Here is a 21,386-nt window from a genome sequence, read left to right on the forward strand (position 1 = left end):
TCCTTTTTCTCCCTCCCTCGCTCACAGACACATAACGTGTATGGCAGTCCATTCTCCCTGCAGCACGGACTACACTGCCCATGATGCTACATTCTTTAGAGCTATACCTGTAGCATTCTGCCTGTTAGCTTAGCACAACAACAACAACAGGCGCTCTCTCACCCAGGAAACACGCAGAGAGAGCGTCACCCTGTAACCATGGCAACCGTAACGCCGCCTGGAACAACAGAACGTAGCTGTCAAACAAAACCCAAACAGTCCTGACCCGCCACAATATGAAACAGGGAAGTACCGCCGTGTAATCCATTTATTTCAACAAAGTAACTGTATTCTAAATACCACCTTTTTAAACGGTAACTGTAACGGAATACAGTTACTCATATTTTGTATTTTAAATACGTAACGGCGGTACATGTATTCCGTTACTCCCCAACACTGCTGACTGTAAGAGCAACGAGCTGCAGGTTTACATCCCAGCACATGTTAGCACGCCACGTTATTATCACTGTGACTTACACTGTACATGTTTTGGCTCTCCAACATATTACCCGGATACATTGGAAAACGGCGTTTTTGTCTGAAAACGCTCCGCGTCCACACTAGCGTGTTCAGTTGTTTTCACAGAGTTGTGCGTCCACATTGAAACGGCCCAAAACGTTTCCAGTCCTGCGCATGCGTGAAACGCAAGAAGACTCGACCTGCCTCCTTTCTGCCGTTTCTTTACGTTCCGGCTCTTTGAAGCGTCGCAGCAAAACGTGGAGGACAAGCAGCGAGTTTGTTAAATGGACTCACAATGAGGTGGAGTCGTTGCTGCGAGTAACACAAAAGTACAAAGTTACAAAAGCGAGTGAGAATTAAAGAATGTGAAGAAAAGCTCTCAGGAGCATCGACAGGCTGATGTTGATCTTTTTAGGGCTGTCAAACAGAACACCTGCTGTTTAACGCCCTCCACTATCTCAGTTTAATAGGTCACATGACTGCATCACATGACTAAAATGTGTCATCATTTTAGAAAGTCTCCGTTTTCACTGCCCACACTGCGACGGGACAGTCGTTTTCAAAACGCTGCGTTTTTCAGTGTCTCAGTGAGGACGGGAGAGAAACGTCGCCTCAGGTTTTACTCGTTTGTGGAAACAGCTGCTGACCTCACACAGTCCACAAACTCATCACTACAGAAAGCAGCAGGTCAAAGTTCATATTTTGATTATGTCATAGTGGTGGTTTTCTACACCCACTTCCTGCACGTTGTATTTAGAATGGGCAGCCAATTGGGGAAAAGTTGACTTAAGGGGGGAGGAGCTAGAACGGCTTGTCTCAGACAGAAGACGAGCTGCAGGGTGGCGTCAGATAAAGAAGGATTATTATGAATCGTGAATCATGCGAAGCTGCTCTGTGAGAGTCCAAGAATAAAACCACGGAGTCGACCGAGCTTTCCTCATTTATGTAACTCAATAGTGGGCTGAATAACCTCAGACTAAACTCTGAATAACCTCAGACTAAACTCTGACTAAACTCAGACTAAACTCAGATTAACCTCAGATTAACCTCAGACTAACCTCAGACTAATGTCTGACTAAACTCAGACTAATCTCAGATTAACCTCAGATTAACCTCAGACTAACCTCAGACTAATCTCAGACTAACCTCAGATTAACCTCAGACTAACCTCAGACTAATGTCTGACTAAACTCAGACTAATCTCAGATTAACCTCAGATTAACCTCAGACTAACCTCAGACTAATCTCAGACTAACCTCAGATTAACCTCAGACTAACCTCAGACTAATCTCAGATTAACCTCAGATTAACCTCAGACTAACCTCAGACTAACCTCAGAATAATGTCTGACTAAACTCAGACTAATCTCAGATTAACCTCAGATTAACCTCAGACTAACCTCAGACTAATCTCAGACTAACCTCAGATTAACCTCAGACTAATCTCAGATTAACCTCAGATTAACCTCAGACTAATCTCAGATTAACCTCAGATTAACCTCAGACTAACCTCAGACTAATCTCAGATTAACCTCAGAATAATGTCTGACTAACCTCAGACTAATCTCAGATTAACCTCAGAATAATGTCTGACTAAACTCAGACTAATCTCAGATTAACCTCAGATTAACCTCAGACTAACCTCAGACTAATCTCAGACTAACCTCAGATTAACCTCAGACTAATCTCAGATTAACCTCAGATTAACCTCAGATTAACCTCAGACTAATCTCAGATTAACCTCAGATTAACCTCAGACTAACCTCAGACTAATCTCAGATTAACCTCAGAATAATGTCTGACTAACCTCAGACTAACCTCAGGCTAACCCCAGATTAACCTCAGGCTAACCCCAGATTAACCTCTGACTAACCTCTGACTGACTAAACTCTGACTAATCTCAGACTAATCTCAGACTAATCTCAGATTAAACTCTGACTAAACTCACAAAAGAGAAAATGACATGTTCTGGGGGCTCTGGGCTGTAGGTTGGGTATTTTTCACTTGTTGGTCACAGTTACAGAATAAATCACTCATCGGTGAATCAGAAAACGACCCGAGCTTCACGGAGCCACTGAAAGCTAACCAAGCATCAGTGAGCACGCTCTTGATGATCAGCAGTCAGTTTAATTAACACAACCCTTCATCCTGAGCACAGAACTCATGCTTCTCCTATTAAACAGCAAAGATGCAGATTTTTCCTAACAGACGTAAAAACAAAGGCCTGATCCTGATCCTGATCCTGCTGCTGGCTATAATGACCTCGCTGTGAGGTAAAGTAGAGTAGAGTAGAGTAAAGTAGAGGCGCGTACCTGCAGGTTCTTCCTCCACACATTGACGGCAGCAAAGGCGAGCTGCATCTGTTTCCTGCGGGCGTCTTTGTGCCGTTTGTAGGCGATCTCGATGAAGATGAGGAAGATCCCGGCCACGATGCCTCCAGCAACCAGCATGAACACACCTGAGGGGCACAGGTGACGAGAGACGGCGTGAAACGCTTCACAGGTAACGTCTGCTAAACGGCCATGCAGCAGAGGCAGCACTGAGTCCTACCCGCCATGTTCTCGAACGTGAGGGTGGCCGGGGCGTTGCTCCTGGAGTCGCACTCCTGGTATCGAACCCACGTCTTGTCGAGATCCTCCATGAAGCCGTTCTCATGAGAACTGTGGAGAGTCAATGAAGCGTGAGCGGACACGTATTTGATGGCTCAGATGTTGGTTTGTGCTCAGCTGTTTGTAATGTGGAGATGTGTCTGTGTGACATCCTCCACAGGTCACTCACTTATGTTTTCACGGCCCTGGCAGGGCCTCCTGTGAGATGGTCTCGTGTGGGCGTGTCCTGCCATCTCGCCCGCCTTTTTGTACTGACTCTAATCATCAATTAAGAGTACTTAAGGCCAGAGATGCACACTTTGTACTGACACTAGCAGCACTAACAATGTGCTGAGGTCAGTTTCATCATCATTAATGACCCTACAGCACAGAGCCAACACATCCCACAGACGCAGAGGAGCAGAAGAACATGAAGAAGGCCCTGAGTAAACGTGGTTATCCCAGCTGGACATCTGTCAGAGGGGAAGGCTCCTAGAGAGACCTTCTCCCACTGAACAGATGAACAGAATCAATATTTTGGGAAAATGGTTCGACATTACGAGGGGGAGGAAAGCTGTAATACTCCACCAACACCCTCCCGCTGGTCGCTTCAGGAGTGTGTCGGCGGAGTAGAAATCCTCTTGGCCATCATCGGTGATGACTCAATCAATCTCGCAGCCAATCAGAATGTGTCTTTGGTGAAAGAACCGCTGTGACACAACAGAAACATCTTTCAGCTTCTCAAAGTTTTCCTGTTCGCTAAAACACACCCAGGATGGGCTGCAGTACCTGAAGGTTTTCGTACCTGAGAATAGCCAGAGACACGTTCTGTTTCCACGGGCTGTCCTTCCTCATCCCGATCCCGAATCCGGAGCGGAAGAACAGCTCTCCTGTCGTCACCAGATCGCACTTCTGCGACGCCTCAAACTCCAGCACGGCGCTGTCCCAGATGAAGGCGTGAAGCTTACTGCGGGAGGAGGGCGGACGTGTTGACAGAAGTACAACAGGTGCGTTCACCACAGGTGTGCTGACTCTGCTTACTTGTCTCGCACAGCTTGGATGGCCTCGGCGGCGCTCTCGTAGTTGTGCTTCTCCATGTGCCGGTACATGGTGCTCAGCTCCACCTGCCTTCTGAAGTAGATATCCACCGAGCTCTGCTTCACTGTGGCGTAGATGAACTTATCTGATGGGTTACGCAGCTGAAAGCACACGGCACAGCGTCAGACATGATCTCTGACACCACGCTCTCCTCACACCTGTGAGGGTCGCACCTGCGTGAGAGCAGGTCGGTTCACTCGAGACGAGGAGAACCCCGTCGTTTAACACATTTATGAACAAAACCAGGAAAAACATCTGTTTACGTTCCCTGAGTTGAAACTGTAACTTTTAAACATTTACGCTGCTGTGAGTGTTTTTTTGTTTCCCACGTGTGGACCAATAAAGGTTCATCTCATCGTCCTACAGAAGAACCGGCCCCAGCTGGCTCTCAGACTGACTTCAGAGATCATTTCACACATTTGGATCTTTGACTTCAGTCCAGGTGACGTTGCTAATGCAGGAAACCGTCCTCTCTCAGACGAAGAGCTGGGCGCTTTCCAGGTTTGGTCTTTGTAGACTTTCCTGGTTTAAAAGGAACAAATGACGGGCTGTGATCAGGCACAGACTGGACAGACGATCGAGTGTGAGCCACTTTTGAAGCTTTTTAAAAGGCCCAGTTTTTACCAAACAGGTGTGAACCCACTCGTGTCTCAGGAGACTGAAGGCTTCAGCTTTACAGACTCTTTATAAGGACCCTGAATGCTGCATCAGACACAGAGAGCATCCTTTTAACTACCACCTCTTCCTGTGAAGATGACGTAGTGCATCCTCACCCTGGGGTCGTTGATGCCAGTGATGCGCTCCTCAGGCCGGTCCAGCACCAGGAAGGCTGCCAGGTTGGCAGTGTATGAAGCTACGATGATCATGGCGAACCCTGCCCACACCATACCCAGAATCCTGGCCGAGAAACTCCTGGGAGCTCCTGCACGCAGACAGGAAACAGCGCTGTCAGCAGGTAGCGGCGTGTCGCCACCGGCTTTACCTTCAGCATCCTCTTACCTTCTCCTATCCCAGAGTTCAGCAGCACTCCCCACGAGAACCACATGGCCGAGGACAGGGTGAGGGCGTCTTCCTCTTCTTCTTCGCTGTTCACTTTGAACCTTCCGAACGGGCTGCACACACACAGCCATGTTAGACTTCACAACTGCATCACAGGTACATCACTTTGAGTGTCTCCCTGGGCACAGACTGGGATTCAACACCCTCGTTGTCATTCTTCTGTACGGCTGCTCTCAAGCCCCGCCCACTGTCGTCATGTAGCCCCGCCTACACCTGTCCCGTGTATGTACGTTTCACGTGCGGTAACAGACCAAATGAAGCGCTCATTAGTATGGGCAGAAATCTGTGCCATCAGAAACTGAATTTGAATTAGTGTAATTTGAATTTATGGTTTGAAAATGAATTGATTTGCTTTGAAACTGCATTTTATCCTTTAAAAATTCAGCTCTTGAATAATTTCAGTTCCAAAATTCAGTTTTTTGGGACTTACATCCGGTTCAAGCGCAGATTAATAGAGCTACGTTTTACTAGCGGACCGAAAGTGTTACTGACGGGAATCTACAGCATCATGAGCTGAATTAAGACTTCAGAAGTCATTCGTCATGTCGAATGAGCAGCGGATAAACTCTCAGGTTGGTAATAAATGTGTTACATGTATAAGAACAAGCGTCATGTTAACAAATGATAGCCGTACAGTAACTTTTATGCTTATTGTAGCTGTTAGCTAAAAATGCTAATTTAGTGTAGTTTGCCCTGAATTCAGCTTTGACAAACAAATATGATCGACTGTTTCTTGAACTTGAACCGGAACCGGATGTAAGTCCCAAAAAACTGAATTGTAGAACTGAAACTGAAATTATTCGAGAGCTGAATTTTTAAAGGATAAAATGCAGTTTCAAAGCAAATCAATTCATTTTCAAACCATAAATTCAATTTCAAATTAGACTAATTCAAATTCAGTTTCTGATGGCACAGATTTCTGCCCATACATTAGGAATGGCTGTTTTTGTTGAAAGCCAATAGCCATTTTCACCAGCACCGTCTCACTCCTGTGACCGGGGGCTTGAACGTGCGACCGAACACGTGGATGAGTTAATAACACGTTTTGTTTGGATTTCTGCTGCTGTTTTAAAACACGAGTCGACAGCTGAGTGACTCTTTGGAGGGCGGGGGCGTGGTCTGAGGCGTGGTGTTGGTTTACCTGAACCGGTCTAGTAGGTAAAGCATCACTGCCACCACATGGACCGACAGACCGACTAACAGCCACAGTGTGCTCTGGAACGGCTGCATGAACGAGTCCAGAGTGCTGCGAGGGATTTCCTGTGAACACACACACACACACACACACGTCATTAATGTTATTTCCAACATTATCTGAGACAGTTTGGAATCTTTTATCAGCTGTTTGAACTCTTTTAGCTCCGCCTCCTTAAAGCCAGCTCCTTCCTGATTGGCCACCATTACCTTTAATGTTCTTCGAGCTGCTCTCTTACTGATGAAGATTATTTTTAATGAATGAACTAATTAAAGTTTTGTCCGGCTTGGCTCGCAGCGTGAGAACGAGAAACCTGGGTAGTTCGCACGCTGATGGGCGGGGCCTACAGCTCTGCTTTCACAAATGTCCATGCAGCACCTCCTCGCTTCAGCCAATCGTCACTCACTTCAGCTTCTCTCACAGTAACAGTCAGCGCTGAGCTTTCAGCCACATGCCCAGCAAGTCAGGAGACGGGAGCGAGTACGACTCCTCAACACGAACTTTACTGAGAACAGTTTATCCCTCGTCCTCCATCTTCACCTGGCCCAGGTGTCTGCAGGCTGATGACTCCGCACACTAGCAGGGACTCCCAAGAGCATGTGAAAGTGACATGCTCTGTTATCTCCATGTCGGTGAGATCACAACTTTCCAATCACAGTCAGTTAGCATTAGCCAAGAAGTTGCTGCTCTCACACCGGCTCAGGCTGAGCATCACCGCTTTGTTGTGTCATGACCAGTGTTGGTCAAGTTACTTGAAAAAAGTAATCAGTAACTAATTACTGATTACTTCCCCCAAAAAGTAATTCCATTACTTTACTGATTACTTATTTTCAAAAGTAATTAATTACATAGTTACTTAGTTACTTTTTAAAAACACGATTTACAACCTGAATAGGTGATAAAGTGATAGATCTTTCAGCCCAATTCTACTTTTTCTGCATAATCATCATACAAAATGTAATCAAATGGAAAAGTCTCTTTTTAAAACTTGTTTTATTAGTTTTAATCTTTTAACTTTATGCATCAAGCAAAAATTTAATTATCTGCAACATTCTCTGACTGGAAGAAATTAGTTTAACATTTAAACCTATTTTCTGCACATTCCAGCACATAAAATAAAATATTTTTTGTGTTTACACTCAGTCTTTCAAATAGATGCAAGTAAAACACAGCAGAAAATAAATAAAGTCAAAGACTAGCGGTCCTGTTGCTCTATTTTCACCTGTAAAGCAGGAGTGGGGTAGGCGGAGGGTTACCCTGGTGCAGGTGTGCAGCGGTCAGTGGAAGAATCCGCGAGTTTCTCTGTGAGTTTCCCATTACGTCGTAGCTACTCGGTGCTTGTTTGGAAGTTTAGGGGTTTTTTCGCTGTAAAAAGAAGTTTTCTTCCCACGCACAACGGACACTAATGTTTTTGTCACTTTTTATGGAATCAAACTCAAAGTAAGGTCAGTACTTCCACGCTTTAAACGCTGCACGCTCATACTCCTGCACTCGATATATGATCCATTGTTGATCTGCACACAGCTGTTGTCACGAACGTCGCACTCGCTTACGTCACTGTCATGAGACATTCTCGCAAAAAAATCACGGTTTTAGTAACGCAGTAACGCAGCGTTCCTACGGGAAAGTAACGGTAATCTAATTACCGTTTTTGCAATAGTAATCCCTTACTTTACTCGTTACTTGAAAAAAGTAATCGGATTACAGTAACGCGTTACTGCCCATCTCTGGTCATGACAGCGTCACATCAGGAACCTTCGTCATGGTTTGCACGTCCTCGCTCACCTTCTTGACGAGGATGGTGAGCCCCTGGTATTTGAACGGTTTGGAGAACTCGATGTACTGAGCGCGCTCGTTGTTGATGGTGAGCGGGGCGACGATCATGTCGGCGAGGCCTCCCAGCAGCTCCCCCATCATCCCGTTCCACTCCTTCTTGTTGCTGTTGTTCACCTGCGGGAGGGAGGGAGGGCGGAGCTCTGTTAATGAAGGTTTGACTTCCTTTTACATGGTAACATTCGTGACCTCACTGCAGCAGGTCAAAGCGTTAAATATCTGCAAACCCACATCAGCTGCAACAAACACTGTGAGGTGTGCTCAGCAGCTCCAGCCCGATCACATTATTGATTACTGATGAGCCAATCCGCCGGGAGGAGCACAGCGAATCCCTGATTGGCAGGTTTGAAGTTTCTGGCTTTAAATAATAAAGGAGGATCAGATTTGTCTGAAGCGGCTGCATTTTTAAAGGCTGAGCTCAGATTTGAATAAAACATGAAGGAGAACAAGATGCTTTCATGTGATCGACTAAACAGGAAACATCATCCTTCAGGAGCTGGGTATACGTGGAGCATAAAGCAGATTTCAGGCGTGAATAATCTGTGAAGAGAGAGGAGGAGGAGGGGGGGGAGGAGGGGGGAGGAGAAAGAGGAGGAGGGGGGGATCCAGAGCACAGAGGAGGCGATGAAGGAGAGCAACAGCAGAGAGAGAGATGAATAAATGTCTCTCGGCTCCGGCAAGGTCGGAGTCAGGGACGGAGCGGTGGTCGCCATGGCAACAAGCCTGGGCGACGAGCTGGGGATGAATCGGTAAGCAGGTCAGAGAGAGCGAGATGGCGATGACATCATCAGGCCACAGATAACCACACGTAAAGCAGAGACTGTCCGTTTACTTTTGAGAATGAACTGTAATCACATTACTCCAGCTCACTGATGACACAGCCAATCAGAGCCAAGAACAACATCCACACACACAAATTCTCCTCAACGCGCCGCCACTACTCCACAGACTGTATATGAAAGATGGCCAGAGCCTCCGCTGTCGCCATGTTGTTTTTTAGTTTCCAGAAGTGACCATATTTGGATGAGAGGGTGGAGCTTATGCTGTCAGCTGACCATCACCTACACCTGCTGGGACAGCTCGCCTCACAGCAGCCATGTTATTGTTGCCACGTGAACAGAACAGCTGTTTTGGTGCGTGACGTCGCTCCTGCAAACATCAGCCTGCAGCTGGATGGAAATGTGTTTTAATGTGTTTCAGTATCTAATGTAACCCCGACCTGCAAACGTGCTGGCACAGATCACACGTCCTTCATCGCCTTCATCATCGTCAGTCGGCTCACCTGAGCTCCACGCCTCAGATCCACCCGAGAGACGAGCACAGTCAGCTGCAAAGAGCCTGACCGTCATCCCTCACAGGGTTACAGGATCAGGATACTCTGATTACAGCAGAGAGCTGATGTGACACACAAATACTCAAACAGGTGTGCAGGTACACTCACAGACTGTAAGTAAAAGATGGACGTAGCCTTTTTGTTTAAAATGTTATTCTTAATGTTTTTTTGTATCCTGGAGGTGGCCAGCAGGGGGCGCCTCTTCTGGTTATAACTACAAGTCTGTGAGGCCAGGAGCTTCCTGCTCGGCTGATCTGAGCTCAGTGAGCCGAAGTCACTGCTCTCAGGTCTGAATGTGAAGTTCAATTTGGAGATGATGTCATTAGAGTGAGGAGGGGCGGGGCTACACACTGAGCCTATGAATGTGCAGTGTGCTCAGTCTGTCAGACCGTCATCGTCACATCGAGCTCCAAAAAGACGGAAACACCAAACAATTAAGCTGTCCATCTTTGATATACAGTCTTTCATTTACAGCAGAAGGACAACACGTCCAAACGCTCGTCATCTCCAAAGCCAGTGACAGCGAGCAGAGTCACGTGACACTTACTCGCTCCTGCGTGCCAAACTTCCCATCAGCCACCAGGTGAACCTCGTAGGTGAAGTTCATACTCATGGCCAGCTTGATGAGCAGGTCGATGCAGAAACCATAGCAACACTGAGGGACGATGGGCTGACCTGGACACATAAACACAGCCTCATTTCAGTCATTCGACTTTATATCTACACAAACACACACACAGAAAACAGGACAGATCGTGTCTGGGAGGATGGCGTGTTAGCGTACCTGGTATGGTCCCGTTGGGTCCAGTACAGATCACCTTCTTGATCAGGACTCCGTTGACGGTGTGCTCCTCTTTACACGTCCCGTCGCTTTTCGTTGGCTTCACGTAAACAAATGGCTCCTGATGAATCGTCACGATCTGAGCGCACAAACAGCGAACACTCAGAGACGTGGACTGATCCATGGGAGACGCTGACGCTCGTCATCGTGGCATAAATGTTATTACAGCCCACCCAAGCCGTAGTTCAAACCTCAGCTGTGACGGCTTAAAGGTCCACAAAGCTCATTCAGTTTTACACATTTGAATGTAGACATTTGACAGGTCTTAGTCATGTTACAAACATGTCCTCACTGTTTCACACATCTGTAAAAGCTTTAACTGTGCCCTGCAACTTCCTCTGATACTATTCTGTGTTTAACTCTAGTGTTTCCTGTAAACTTACCATAGTTTCTTTTGAAGTTTTTGGTTAAACCCAGATTTTATTTGTAATAAGTTTCTATAAGAGGAGTGATTTATTTTAAATTTCTATCAATAATATTTGTTTTCTAAATATGTTATTTAGAAAACAAATATATTTTCTGATGGAACAGGAATACCCTCACTTTCTAAGAGCCTACAAGACATAAATGTTTGACGACGTAGCTCATGTTCCTTAACAGTGGTGCAGTCTGAAATCTGAAGTTTTATTGGCATAGGAAGTGATATGTTAACTGAGGCACACCTCAATGTGTGCCCAGGTCTTTAGATAACCTTTACAAACTCCAAACTTAAATACAGAGCCTTGGCCTACGCCACATTTTGCATAAGTAGAAAATGTAAACATTCACAGGACAGAAAATGAAATGTAACAGATTAAAAAAGCATTTTTCATGCTGTGGTTTGGCTTCACATCTGACCTGATTCATGAAGAACACAACAACAAACCACAACTCATCATTATCTGCAGAGCTCATGTCTTCAAAAACGTCCAACATAAAACGTTGCAAAAAGGAGCGGCATCACATTTCTGAGACGATGAACCGAACAGACGCGTCGAGCTGCGGTTTTACCTTCAGTCTGGTCGACATCTGGTATCCGACTGGCTTCTCTGTCTCTCCTCCAGGCCAAATGATTTTCCTCTGAGGGTTCATCACAACCTGAAGGGCACACAGAAACACACAGTGAGCACTCAGGTTGTGATGTTGTTGCACGCGGGTCTCACTGTGACAGGCTGACTAAATGACAGCATCAATACTGCATCTATGCATTCATATTTAAAGAGGCAGGAGGCCTGGATGCTCGCTCGCTACGCCATGTTTCTCTCAGCAGCTCGGCTCTGACTGGCGTCGTACCTGTCACCGAACTACACACTCATCTCATTTAATCAATAGTGAACTAAGCAGCGACTGTAGCACTCACTGATTCATGCGAGATTTGAACGTTTTAGTTTACTGTCACAGGCTTATTCCTCCTCCTTGGATCTTTATTTGGAACTAAACACAGTTTTTTTGTGATATTTTGAGTATTTTTGCCTTTACACAACTTCTGTTGGCCAATACTGATGTCTGTTTGTTTTTTTAAGTCTATGAATGCAAGAACTCTGACAGCAGACAGACGTCTGTGAGGGTGGTGTATGGGGACAGAGAGACGTCTGTGAGGGTGGTGTATGGGGACAGAGAGACGTCTGTGAGGGTGGTCTGTGAGGGTGGTGTATGGGGACAGAGAGACGTCTGTGAGGGTGGTCTGTGAGGGTGGTGTATGGGGACAGAGAGACGTCTTTGAGGGTGGTCTGTGAGGGTGGTGTATGGGGACAGAGAGACATCCGTGAGGGTGGTGTATGGGGACAGAGAGACTTCTGTGAGGGTGGTGTATGGGGACAGAGAGACTTCTGTGAGGGTGGTGTATGGGGACAGAGAGACTTCTGTGAGGGTGGTGTATGGGGACAGAGAGACATCCGTGAGGGTGGTCTGTGAGGGTGGTGTATGGGGACAGAGAGACGTCTGTGAGGGTGGTCTGTGAGGGTGGTGTATGGGGACAGAGAGACGTCTGTGAGGGTGGTCTGTGAGGGTGGTGTATGGGGACAGAGAGACGTCTGTGAGGGTGGTCTGTGAGGGTGGTGTATGGGGACAGAGAGACATCCGTGAGGATGGTGTATGGGGACAGAGAGACTTCTGTGAGGGTGGTGTATGGGGACAGAGAGACTTTTGTGAGGGTGGTGTATGGGGACAGAGAGACGTCTTTGAGGGTGGTCTGTGAGGGTGGTGTATGGGGACAGAGAGACGTCTGTGAGGGTGGTGTATGGGGACAGAGAGACGTCTTTGAGGGTGGTCTGTGAGGGTGGTGTATGGGGACAGAGAGACGTCTGTGAGGGTGGTGTATGGGGACAGAGAGACTTCTGTGAGGGTAGTGTATGGGGACAGAGAGACGTCGGTGAGGGTGGTGTATGGGGACAGAGAGACTTCTGTGAGGGTGGTGTATGGGGACAGAGAGACTTCTGTGAGGGTGGTGTATGGGGACAGAGAGACGTCTTTGAGGGTGGTGTATGGGGACAGAGAGACTTCTGTGAGGGTGGTGTATGGGGACAGAGAGACGTCGGTGAGGGTGGTGTATGGGGACAGAGAGACTTCTGTGAGGGTGGTGTATGGGGACAGAGAGACGTCGGTGAGGGTGGTGTATGGGGACAGAGAGACGTCTGTGAGGGTGGTGTATGGGGACAGAGAGACGTCGGTGAGGGTGGTGTATGGGGACAGAGAAACGTCGGTGAGGGTGGTGTATGGGGACAGAGAGACTTCTGTGAGGGTGGTGTATGGGGACAGAGAGACGTCGGTGAGGGTGGTGTATGGGGACAGAGAGACGTCGGTGAGGGTGGTGTATGGGGACAGAGAGACGTCCGTGAGGGTGGTGTATGGGGACAGAGAGACGTCTGTGAGGGTGGTGTATGGGGACAGAGAGACGTCCGTGAGGGTGGTGTATGGGGACAGAGAGACGTCTGTGAGGGTGGTCTGTGAGGGTGGTGTATGGGGACAGAGAGACGTCTTTGAGGGTGGTCTGTGAGGGTGGTGTATGGGGACAGAGAGACATCCGTGAGGGTGGTGTATGGGGACAGAGAGACTTCTGTGAGGGTGGTGTATGGGGACAGAGAGACTTCTGTGAGGGTGGTGTATGGGGACAGAGAGACTTCTGTGAGGGTGGTGTATGGGGACAGAGAGACATCCGTGAGGGTGGTCTGTGAGGGTGGTGTATGGGGACAGAGAGACGTCTGTGAGGGTGGTCTGTGAGGGTGGTGTATGGGGACAGAGAGACGTCTGTGAGGGTGGTCTGTGAGGGTGGTGTATGGGGACAGAGAGACGTCTGTGAGGGTGGTCTGTGAGGGTGGTGTATGGGGACAGAGAGACATCCGTGAGGATGGTGTATGGGGACAGAGAGACTTCTGTGAGGGTGGTGTATGGGGACAGAGAGACTTTTGTGAGGGTGGTGTATGGGGACAGAGAGACGTCTTTGAGGGTGGTCTGTGAGGGTGGTGTATGGGGACAGAGAGACGTCTGTGAGGGTGGTGTATGGGGACAGAGAGACGTCTTTGAGGGTGGTCTGTGAGGGTGGTGTATGGGGACAGAGAGACGTCTGTGAGGGTGGTGTATGGGGACAGAGAGACTTCTGTGAGGGTAGTGTATGGGGACAGAGAGACTTCTGTGAGGGTAGTGTATGGGGACAGAGAGACGTCGGTGAGGGTGGTGTATGGGGACAGAGAGACTTCTGTGAGGGTGGTGTATGGGGACAGAGAGACTTCTGTGAGGGTGGTGTATGGGGACAGAGAGACGTCTTTGAGGGTGGTGTATGGGGACAGAGAGACTTCTGTGAGGGTGGTGTATGGGGACAGAGAGACGTCGGTGAGGGTGGTGTATGGGGACAGAGAGACTTCTGTGAGGGTGGTGTATGGGGACAGAGAGACGTCGGTGAGGGTGGTGTATGGGGACAGAGAGACGTCGGTGAGGGTGGTGTATGGGGACAGAGAGACGTCTGTGAGGGTGGTGTATGGGGACAGAGAGACGTCGGTGAGGGTGGTGTATGGGGACAGAGAAACGTCGGTGAGGGTGGTGTATGGGGACAGAGAGACTTCTGTGAGGGTGGTGTATGGGGACAGAGAGACGTCGGTGAGGGTGGTGTATGGGGACAGAGAGACGTCGGTGAGGGTGGTGTATGGGGACAGAGAGACGTCCGTGAGGGTGGTGTATGGGGACAGAGAGACGTCCGTGAGGGTGGTGTATGGGGACAGAGAGACGTCCGTGAGGGTGGTGTATGGGGACAGAGAGACGTCTGTGAGGGTGGTGTATGGGGACAGAGACTGATGGATGAGCTTGGCAGGAGGAGTCTCTGTGGACTATGATGTTTGCAGATGACACTGTGATGTGCAGTGAGAGGCTTGATGGGTGGAGGTGTGAGGGTGAGGGAGACAGGTGGACATATAGGGAGCAGAGGTAGTGGTCAACCCTTCACAGACAGGTAAAGAAGAGAGTGGAGGCAGGGTGGAGTGGGTGGAGACGAGTGTCAGGGGTGACTGTGACAGGAGAGCAGCAAGAGCAAAGGGGAAGTTTGACTGGATGGTAATGAGAGCTGCTGTGACGTATGACGTCAGTGACACTGACAGTGTATACACAGGTGCAGCAGATGTGTTAGCAGCTGTAAAGACAGGTGTAGCAGGTGTACTCTACCTGTGTTCCGTTAAAGACTCCAACCTGGACGAGGCGACCTGGTTTCTGCTGGTAGTTCAGGATGCTGTAGGTGGCGAAGCGCCGGTCGCCGTCGTCGTTAAACTCGATACGTCCTGTCAGGCCGTCGGGGTACTTTGATGACATCAGCACCCTGTGGAGCCAATCAGTGCACAGAAGAATCAGAGCTCCGTTATTTTCACGTTTGGTGGTGACATCATCATGTTGATGTGTAAACAAATTAGGTATGTAAGCAGAGGTGGGTAGTAACGAGTTACATTTACTCCGTTACATTCACTTGAGTACGTTTTTGAAAAAAATGTACTTTTAAAGTACATTTTTGCACGATACTTTTTACTTTTACTTGAGTACATTTATGAAGAAGAAACGGTACTTTTACTCCGCTACATTTGCAAAATTCGACTCGTTACTTTTTAAAAAAAAAAAATTAGTTTAACACATTAGATAACGTGCCGAGTTTCCGGTAACTTTTTTACCAATCAGATGTGGCCATGCAGTCACATGACCAGTTTGAAACTGTGGCGGGCAGAGCGGCCCAAGCGTTTCAAAGTAGCGACACACGGAAAGAAGAAACATGAAAACATGGCAGAGTCTACGCTAGAGCTGAAGAGGATGAACAGCCTTGGCCTCACATACAAAGGATGTTTCTGTTAAAAGCAGCACAAAAGAACAGCTGTGTCTTCAGCGAGAGGCAAAACAACAACTTTTCAGCGTGAAACAACTCAGCTCGTGTAACCTGAGGAAACGGTAAGTTTTCTCTAAATATCTTTTAGCTGTGGTTAGCTGGATGTCAGTCTGATGTTACAGCAGCTGTGTCGAGCTCGAGCTGCGAGTCATATTTTCGGCGCTACGTTGTAGTGAGAAGTTTGTGGGTGTTTTGTGCAGCGTCAGCTGTCTTTTTAACTGCTAGCGTGAGCTATAAGCTAACAGCTAGCATGGTTAAACAAGCTAGAGTTAAACGCACATGCAAACAGCTCGTCTCTACTGCTTTAACTGTTAAAACAGAAGCAATGCTGCGGCTGACAGGGTTTATTATGTGAAACAGCAGCTTGTTTAGTTTAAACAGTCTGCATTAAGCTGGGCAAACACTGCGATTTTTTTCAGTCGCGTTATTCAGCTCCTGCTCAAACTGTACAATTGAATCGCAGAGGTTAGAAGTTCATAGGTCACGATGCAGGTCTCGCACTATACGGCCTGATGCTCTGATGCGACCTGAGTGCTCAAACTGTGCGTCCATAACATGAAGCTTATCATACAAAATCTGTCCCTCGCTCTCTGTCTTTCACTCACACAGACACACACCACCGTCATCTTTGCTACATTACTAATGGAAAACATTGACCAGGCAGCTGTGATTGAGCAGCAAAGTCCATCCAACTCTTTTCATGGTTGTTGTAGTCGTGATACTTTTGTGAGGCCACATTGAAAAGCCTCGGATACGGAAGCGTAGAGCTGCCACCCAGGCAAAAGAAAAACAGAAAAGTTTATTGTTCTAACAATATACCTTTCACGTTTGAACAATATAATATCACAGTATTACAATATACAGAATTATCACGTTCGTACAATATAAATATTTTAGAGGCTACATCGCAGCTCCAGTTACGCTTCCATCACCATCTTTCCCGTCTTTTCCCAGAGTAACAGCCAAACAGGAGGATCCATTGGCGAGCACTGTTTAGCCTGGCACAAGTTCTTATTTTAAACTTAATCTGGAATTCATTGCAAACTGTTTGTGCGGGATATGAATGACAAGATTTTGTTTTTCAACAAGAGTTAGTAAAAACATCTCCAGTGTGATCAAATCTTCTTGCCAAACATCTGCAGCTTGGCAGTGTATACAGCACTATAATGACCAGACCTAATTCTTTTGAAAACCTTACATCCACAGGTCTCCACTTCATCAGACATCACCCAGACTCAGAGCTGGATGAGGCAGCACAAACAGCAGCCTAACCGACGAAGACGATGGATCCATGGGGTCAGGAAAGCCAGAAGCAGGGCTGGAGAGGTACCTTTCATGTCCATTCACTGGAGGTGTGGATCTATTGCATGGCGTTCCTCACATCAAGAAGCTGTTGATCAAAATCAATACAGCTCTTCCTGCATCTGGAGCTTGTGAAGGACTTCTCAGTCATGCAGGACTCTGTTCACTGCTGAACAGTTACAGCTCCACAGAAAGAACCTTGAGAGCAAACTGCTGCTGAAGCTGAACCATCACCTCACTGAGAGAAGAAATGGCACATTTTTGCTAAATATGCAGAAATAGATGCACACCCATACAACTCATGGTAAACTGAGCTGCCTGTATGAACATATGATGAAGATGCCTCGTTCTGTTTTCTCTGAGGCTGCTGTGCCATTTGGAGCAAAAATGAATATAAAGTTTCTTGTCACTGGAAATTGTTTGCACTGTTTATATATTTATATTATTTACTGCAGGTATTGGTGAAAAAAGCTTTATGTTGTGAAAAACTGAAACCTGGAAATTAGAATTGTTGTGCCTTATTTTGTTGATGTTTTTACATATATTCCTGTTGAAAATACTAAAATTTGTATATTTTTATTTGGCTGATAGCATTTATTTATAAAATAAATCCAACATTTCAAACAGTTACTCGCTACTTGAGTAGTCTTTTCTCCAAGTACTTTTTTACTCTTACTTGAGTAACTTTTTTGAAGACTACTTTTCACTTTTACTTGAGTAATAATATTTTAAAGTAATGCTACTCTTACTTGAGTACAATTTTTGGATACTCGACCCACCTCTGTATGTTAAGTTGAGGCGACACCAGGTCACATCAGCTGCAACATAAACAATCCTGATTCAGAGCGACTGACTGGGTCACACAGAGAGGAGGAGACACTTATTATCCCAGTTATGTCAGACATGAAGATGAATCCAGATCAGATCAGCGCCTCCCTCTTATTCTCACTTCTGTGTTCAGCAGTCCGCCCTGAGATAATCCAACCTCAACGGGCTAAAGTGGGACACGCACAGCGTCACCTAGCATTTGCATCAAACGAGGTGGAGGAACGGCAGCGAGAGACCCACGAGAAAAACAAGCACATCTCCTAAGTGTAGTGCACCATGCCTCCTAATGACCAACCACAGAATCTTTGACCTTTGACCTGCAGTCGTGGGTGGTACTAACCGTTTAAAGAGTGGCCCGGTCCTCCAGATGTTGGTGTTTCCCACGCAGCCCCGTGGAGGTTCAGTGATGTTCTCCTTCTCAAACAGCTCCTGCAGAGACTGCGCCACCACGGCCACGGCGTCCGCGATGTGCGCCGACTCGTTCTTACCGTTAATCAGCTGGAGGCCCAGCAGGCCTGTGCCCACACACACACAGCAGGTAGTTAAACAGGCTGCAGACTCAAAGCTGTCCTCATTCACACACACATGTTAATTAAACACTCGCACACACTTTCATTCAGCTGATGTAATTACACAGTGCATCAGTGTAATTCAAACACACACTCAGGGCTTCAGGCGTCAGGTCAGTGTTCATCACGACCAAACTGCATGCTGGGAGTTCACTCTGACAATCACAGCGTTTGTCTCAGCAGAAAAGCCTCACTGAGACGTCATGAAGAGTGTGTGGTGTTTTCCTTCAGCACAAGCTCGTCATGCTGCGTAAAGTGTCTGCATCTGTCTCCAAGCTGGGCCAAAACGGGTGGCTAACAGTGCTAGCATCCCCCAAAATCTACTGGTAAAAGCTAACGGACAGTGTTAGCATCTCGCAAATGAACCACAAGTAAAAGCTAACGGACAGTGTTAGCATCTCGCAAATGAACCATAAGTAAAAGCTAACGGACAGTGTTAGCATCTCACAAATGAACCATAAGTAAAAGCTAACGGACAGTGTTAGCATCTCACAAATGAACTATAGCTAACCATCAAGTTTGTAACTAAAACTTTTTTATAAATGCCTTACTAAAAACCTTTGGCTAAAATGGAATTGCTAACTAATATTGTTGGGAACTTACATTACGCTAACATTAACAAACTGTTATTTTTTGAAATGCTATGCTAACAATTAGCTGAAATTTCAAAACATTTGGCAGGAAAGCTAATGCTTCTATACATCATAATTTCAACTTTTCATGTGAAACAAGTTTCAAATAATGAGCCAAATGTGTGAGAACATAATCTGTGTTATTCCTTAGACTACTCTGTTTCAGGTCTGTATATATTCTTACTTATTATAAACACATCCTTTAAGTATGATGCATACTTGAGGGACCTTGGTAGACTTCCTGAAGCTGGCCAATTAAAAAACAGAGAAAGTTTTTTAGCACACGAGCCTTAAACAGACAACTTATTGCAGATAGATGATGACCTGAGGGCCAGCGGCTGCTCTAGTGGAACATAAAAGCAGAGCTGGAGCTGAGCCGATGAAGCTGTTTCTAACGATAACGAGCACTGACGGCAGCAACGCGATTAGGAAGCCCGACACGTCCGCCTCTCTTCCATAAACAAAGCTAAAGGGGAAGCGTGCCTGTGCCGCCGCTGCCTGCAGACCGATGCAGCTGCACAAACATTTCCCTCATAGTGCAACAGGAGCCCGTGAAGGAAAACACCAACAAAATCCAGAATGTCGCAGTGCTGCTCCACACGTTTCTTTTCAGGGGATCGTTTCAGGAGGGTGGACACAATAGTGCAAACACCTGTACCACCTGATATAAAGCAGGCCTGCAGATGCTCTCGCTGGTATTAGATTTGAGTTACAGCTGTTCACATTATTCTGCCCAATCCTGTGTGTAGGCCCCGCCCACAGAGGAGTTTAGGATGAAGGTTATAACCTCTACCTCGCTGTTACATCCAGCTGATTTGTGTTTTATCTCGCCCAGGCTCGCTGCAGCGGCCAAGTTTGATCCGTGACTGAGCCTGTACGCTAACACGGACACGGCTGCTGTTTGGGGCTAAAACCACTAACACTGTTTTACAGCTCGGGCGTTTCCACTCATGCTTCTGTCACACAAATTATACGATATTGTGTCAGGAAAATCTCCTCCTCAGGTAATAACGTGAAAGGAAAATATTGCAGATCTGAGGTTTTTTACTAAGAGGAAGTCGGGCTGCTGCAACCTTTAGTTTTCTCATCAAGGCTAAAAAGCTGTTTGTTTCAGAGTCACGACCTCCTTTCTGGTAGAAAGCGGAAACGATCTGCGTCTCTGCTGAGCTGAAACGGTCCACCCAGAAAAGAAACCTCCACCCTCGTGCAGCAGAGACAAACCCACTGTGGATCGTGTCAGAGTGCGGCCTCGCTGCACTTTTAAGGCAAGGATGGATCGTTTTTCTGACACATCAGCGACTCGGAGGACGCGATGTGCAGAAAAGCCACGCATCGCCTCTTAAGAGTGCAGGGGCCGGCCGGTGAGGATGTCTGTAGAAACAAAAAGCCATGGCAACAGAGCGGGGAGCCGATTACCCAGCAGCCAGAGGGGAACGCCACGACCAGGACGCCACGTTAACTACGGCATCATGTCAGGGACCAAACTCCAACATGTGCACTTATTTAATGTTCATTAGGTAAACTCGAGCAATATTAGAGCACCTGTCTGCTGGCCTTCATCTGCTTGTTCCTTTCACTTCATCGTCTAGTTCGAGCTGATTATACTGATATCACATAATGGATCTGACAGCTTCTTTTTATTTGCTTTAACTTAGCCGACTAATAATGACAAATGCTAATTTAAATAAATGAATGAAACGAGCAGCAGAGACAGGAGAACGTATCCTCGGCTTTTTCTTTCCAACATTCAGCAACTCTGATTTATTCATTTATCAGATTTTCATTAATATAATCATTGAAATGTTAAATTCATGTCAAGTTGACCTGTTGACCTCTGACCTCTGTGCTATGACAGTGAATAGCTTCATCTTTTCTATTGTGTGCAATAAAACCTGCAATCACCTGACCTCTTCCCGATGAGTTCCTGCTCTTTTACATTCATTCTGTGCGTTAAAAGGGCGTCCGCATACTTTTGAAGTACGAAGATAAACGTGTGATCTGGCTGACTGAGTAATCAGCTGAATAAACCCCGCCCCTGGCTCCACGTTGCCATGGGCGAGGCCTCTATTGGCCACTTGCAAAGGGCAAAGCATCAAGCAGGTAACAGGAAGCAAGGGCGGCATCTTACCAGTGTTTGATTGGACACACGTCACGGTTACCGCAGCAACATTAGCAGTTTATTACCCCCCCAAACCTGAATCATTAAGCCCGCCCCTCCCACCCCTGTTTAGCAGCATGTTATTGTTACTGTGAGAATGGGCAGACGGGCGGGCGGGCGG

The 21,386-nt window shown here is 47.0% G+C and overlaps 1 protein-coding gene across 3 annotated transcripts in view; it reads right to left on the reverse strand.

Moving 5' to 3' along the window:
- The window catches only part of grin1b (glutamate receptor, ionotropic, N-methyl D-aspartate 1b), a 57,334-nt gene that overhangs the window by 10,454 nt on the left and 25,494 nt on the right, over nucleotides 1-21,386 (reverse strand). For all 3 annotated transcript variants that reach the window (XM_087849590.1, XM_087849589.1, XM_087849588.1), the window contains 13 exons: nucleotides 18,247-18,421; nucleotides 15,074-15,224; nucleotides 11,435-11,521; nucleotides 10,388-10,523; nucleotides 10,151-10,278; nucleotides 8,223-8,387; nucleotides 6,384-6,502; nucleotides 5,183-5,295; nucleotides 4,957-5,105; nucleotides 4,127-4,284; nucleotides 3,891-4,052; nucleotides 3,048-3,157; nucleotides 2,810-2,955 (listed from right to left, as the gene is read on the reverse strand). In XM_087849590.1, coding sequence (XP_087705716.1) covers nucleotides 2,810-2,955; nucleotides 3,048-3,157; nucleotides 3,891-4,052; nucleotides 4,127-4,284; nucleotides 4,957-5,105; nucleotides 5,183-5,295; nucleotides 6,384-6,502; nucleotides 8,223-8,387; nucleotides 10,151-10,278; nucleotides 10,388-10,523; nucleotides 11,435-11,521; nucleotides 15,074-15,224; nucleotides 18,247-18,421 — 1,799 coding nt within the window. The remainder of the gene's footprint in view (nucleotides 1-2,809; nucleotides 2,956-3,047; nucleotides 3,158-3,890; nucleotides 4,053-4,126; nucleotides 4,285-4,956; nucleotides 5,106-5,182; nucleotides 5,296-6,383; nucleotides 6,503-8,222; nucleotides 8,388-10,150; nucleotides 10,279-10,387; nucleotides 10,524-11,434; nucleotides 11,522-15,073; nucleotides 15,225-18,246; nucleotides 18,422-21,386) is intronic.

Source organism: Neolamprologus brichardi, chromosome 12, assembly GCF_056152115.1.
Source record: "Neolamprologus brichardi isolate AB-2024 chromosome 12, ASM5615211v1, whole genome shotgun sequence".
NCBI classification, from domain to species: domain Eukaryota; kingdom Metazoa; phylum Chordata; class Actinopteri; order Cichliformes; family Cichlidae; genus Neolamprologus; species Neolamprologus brichardi.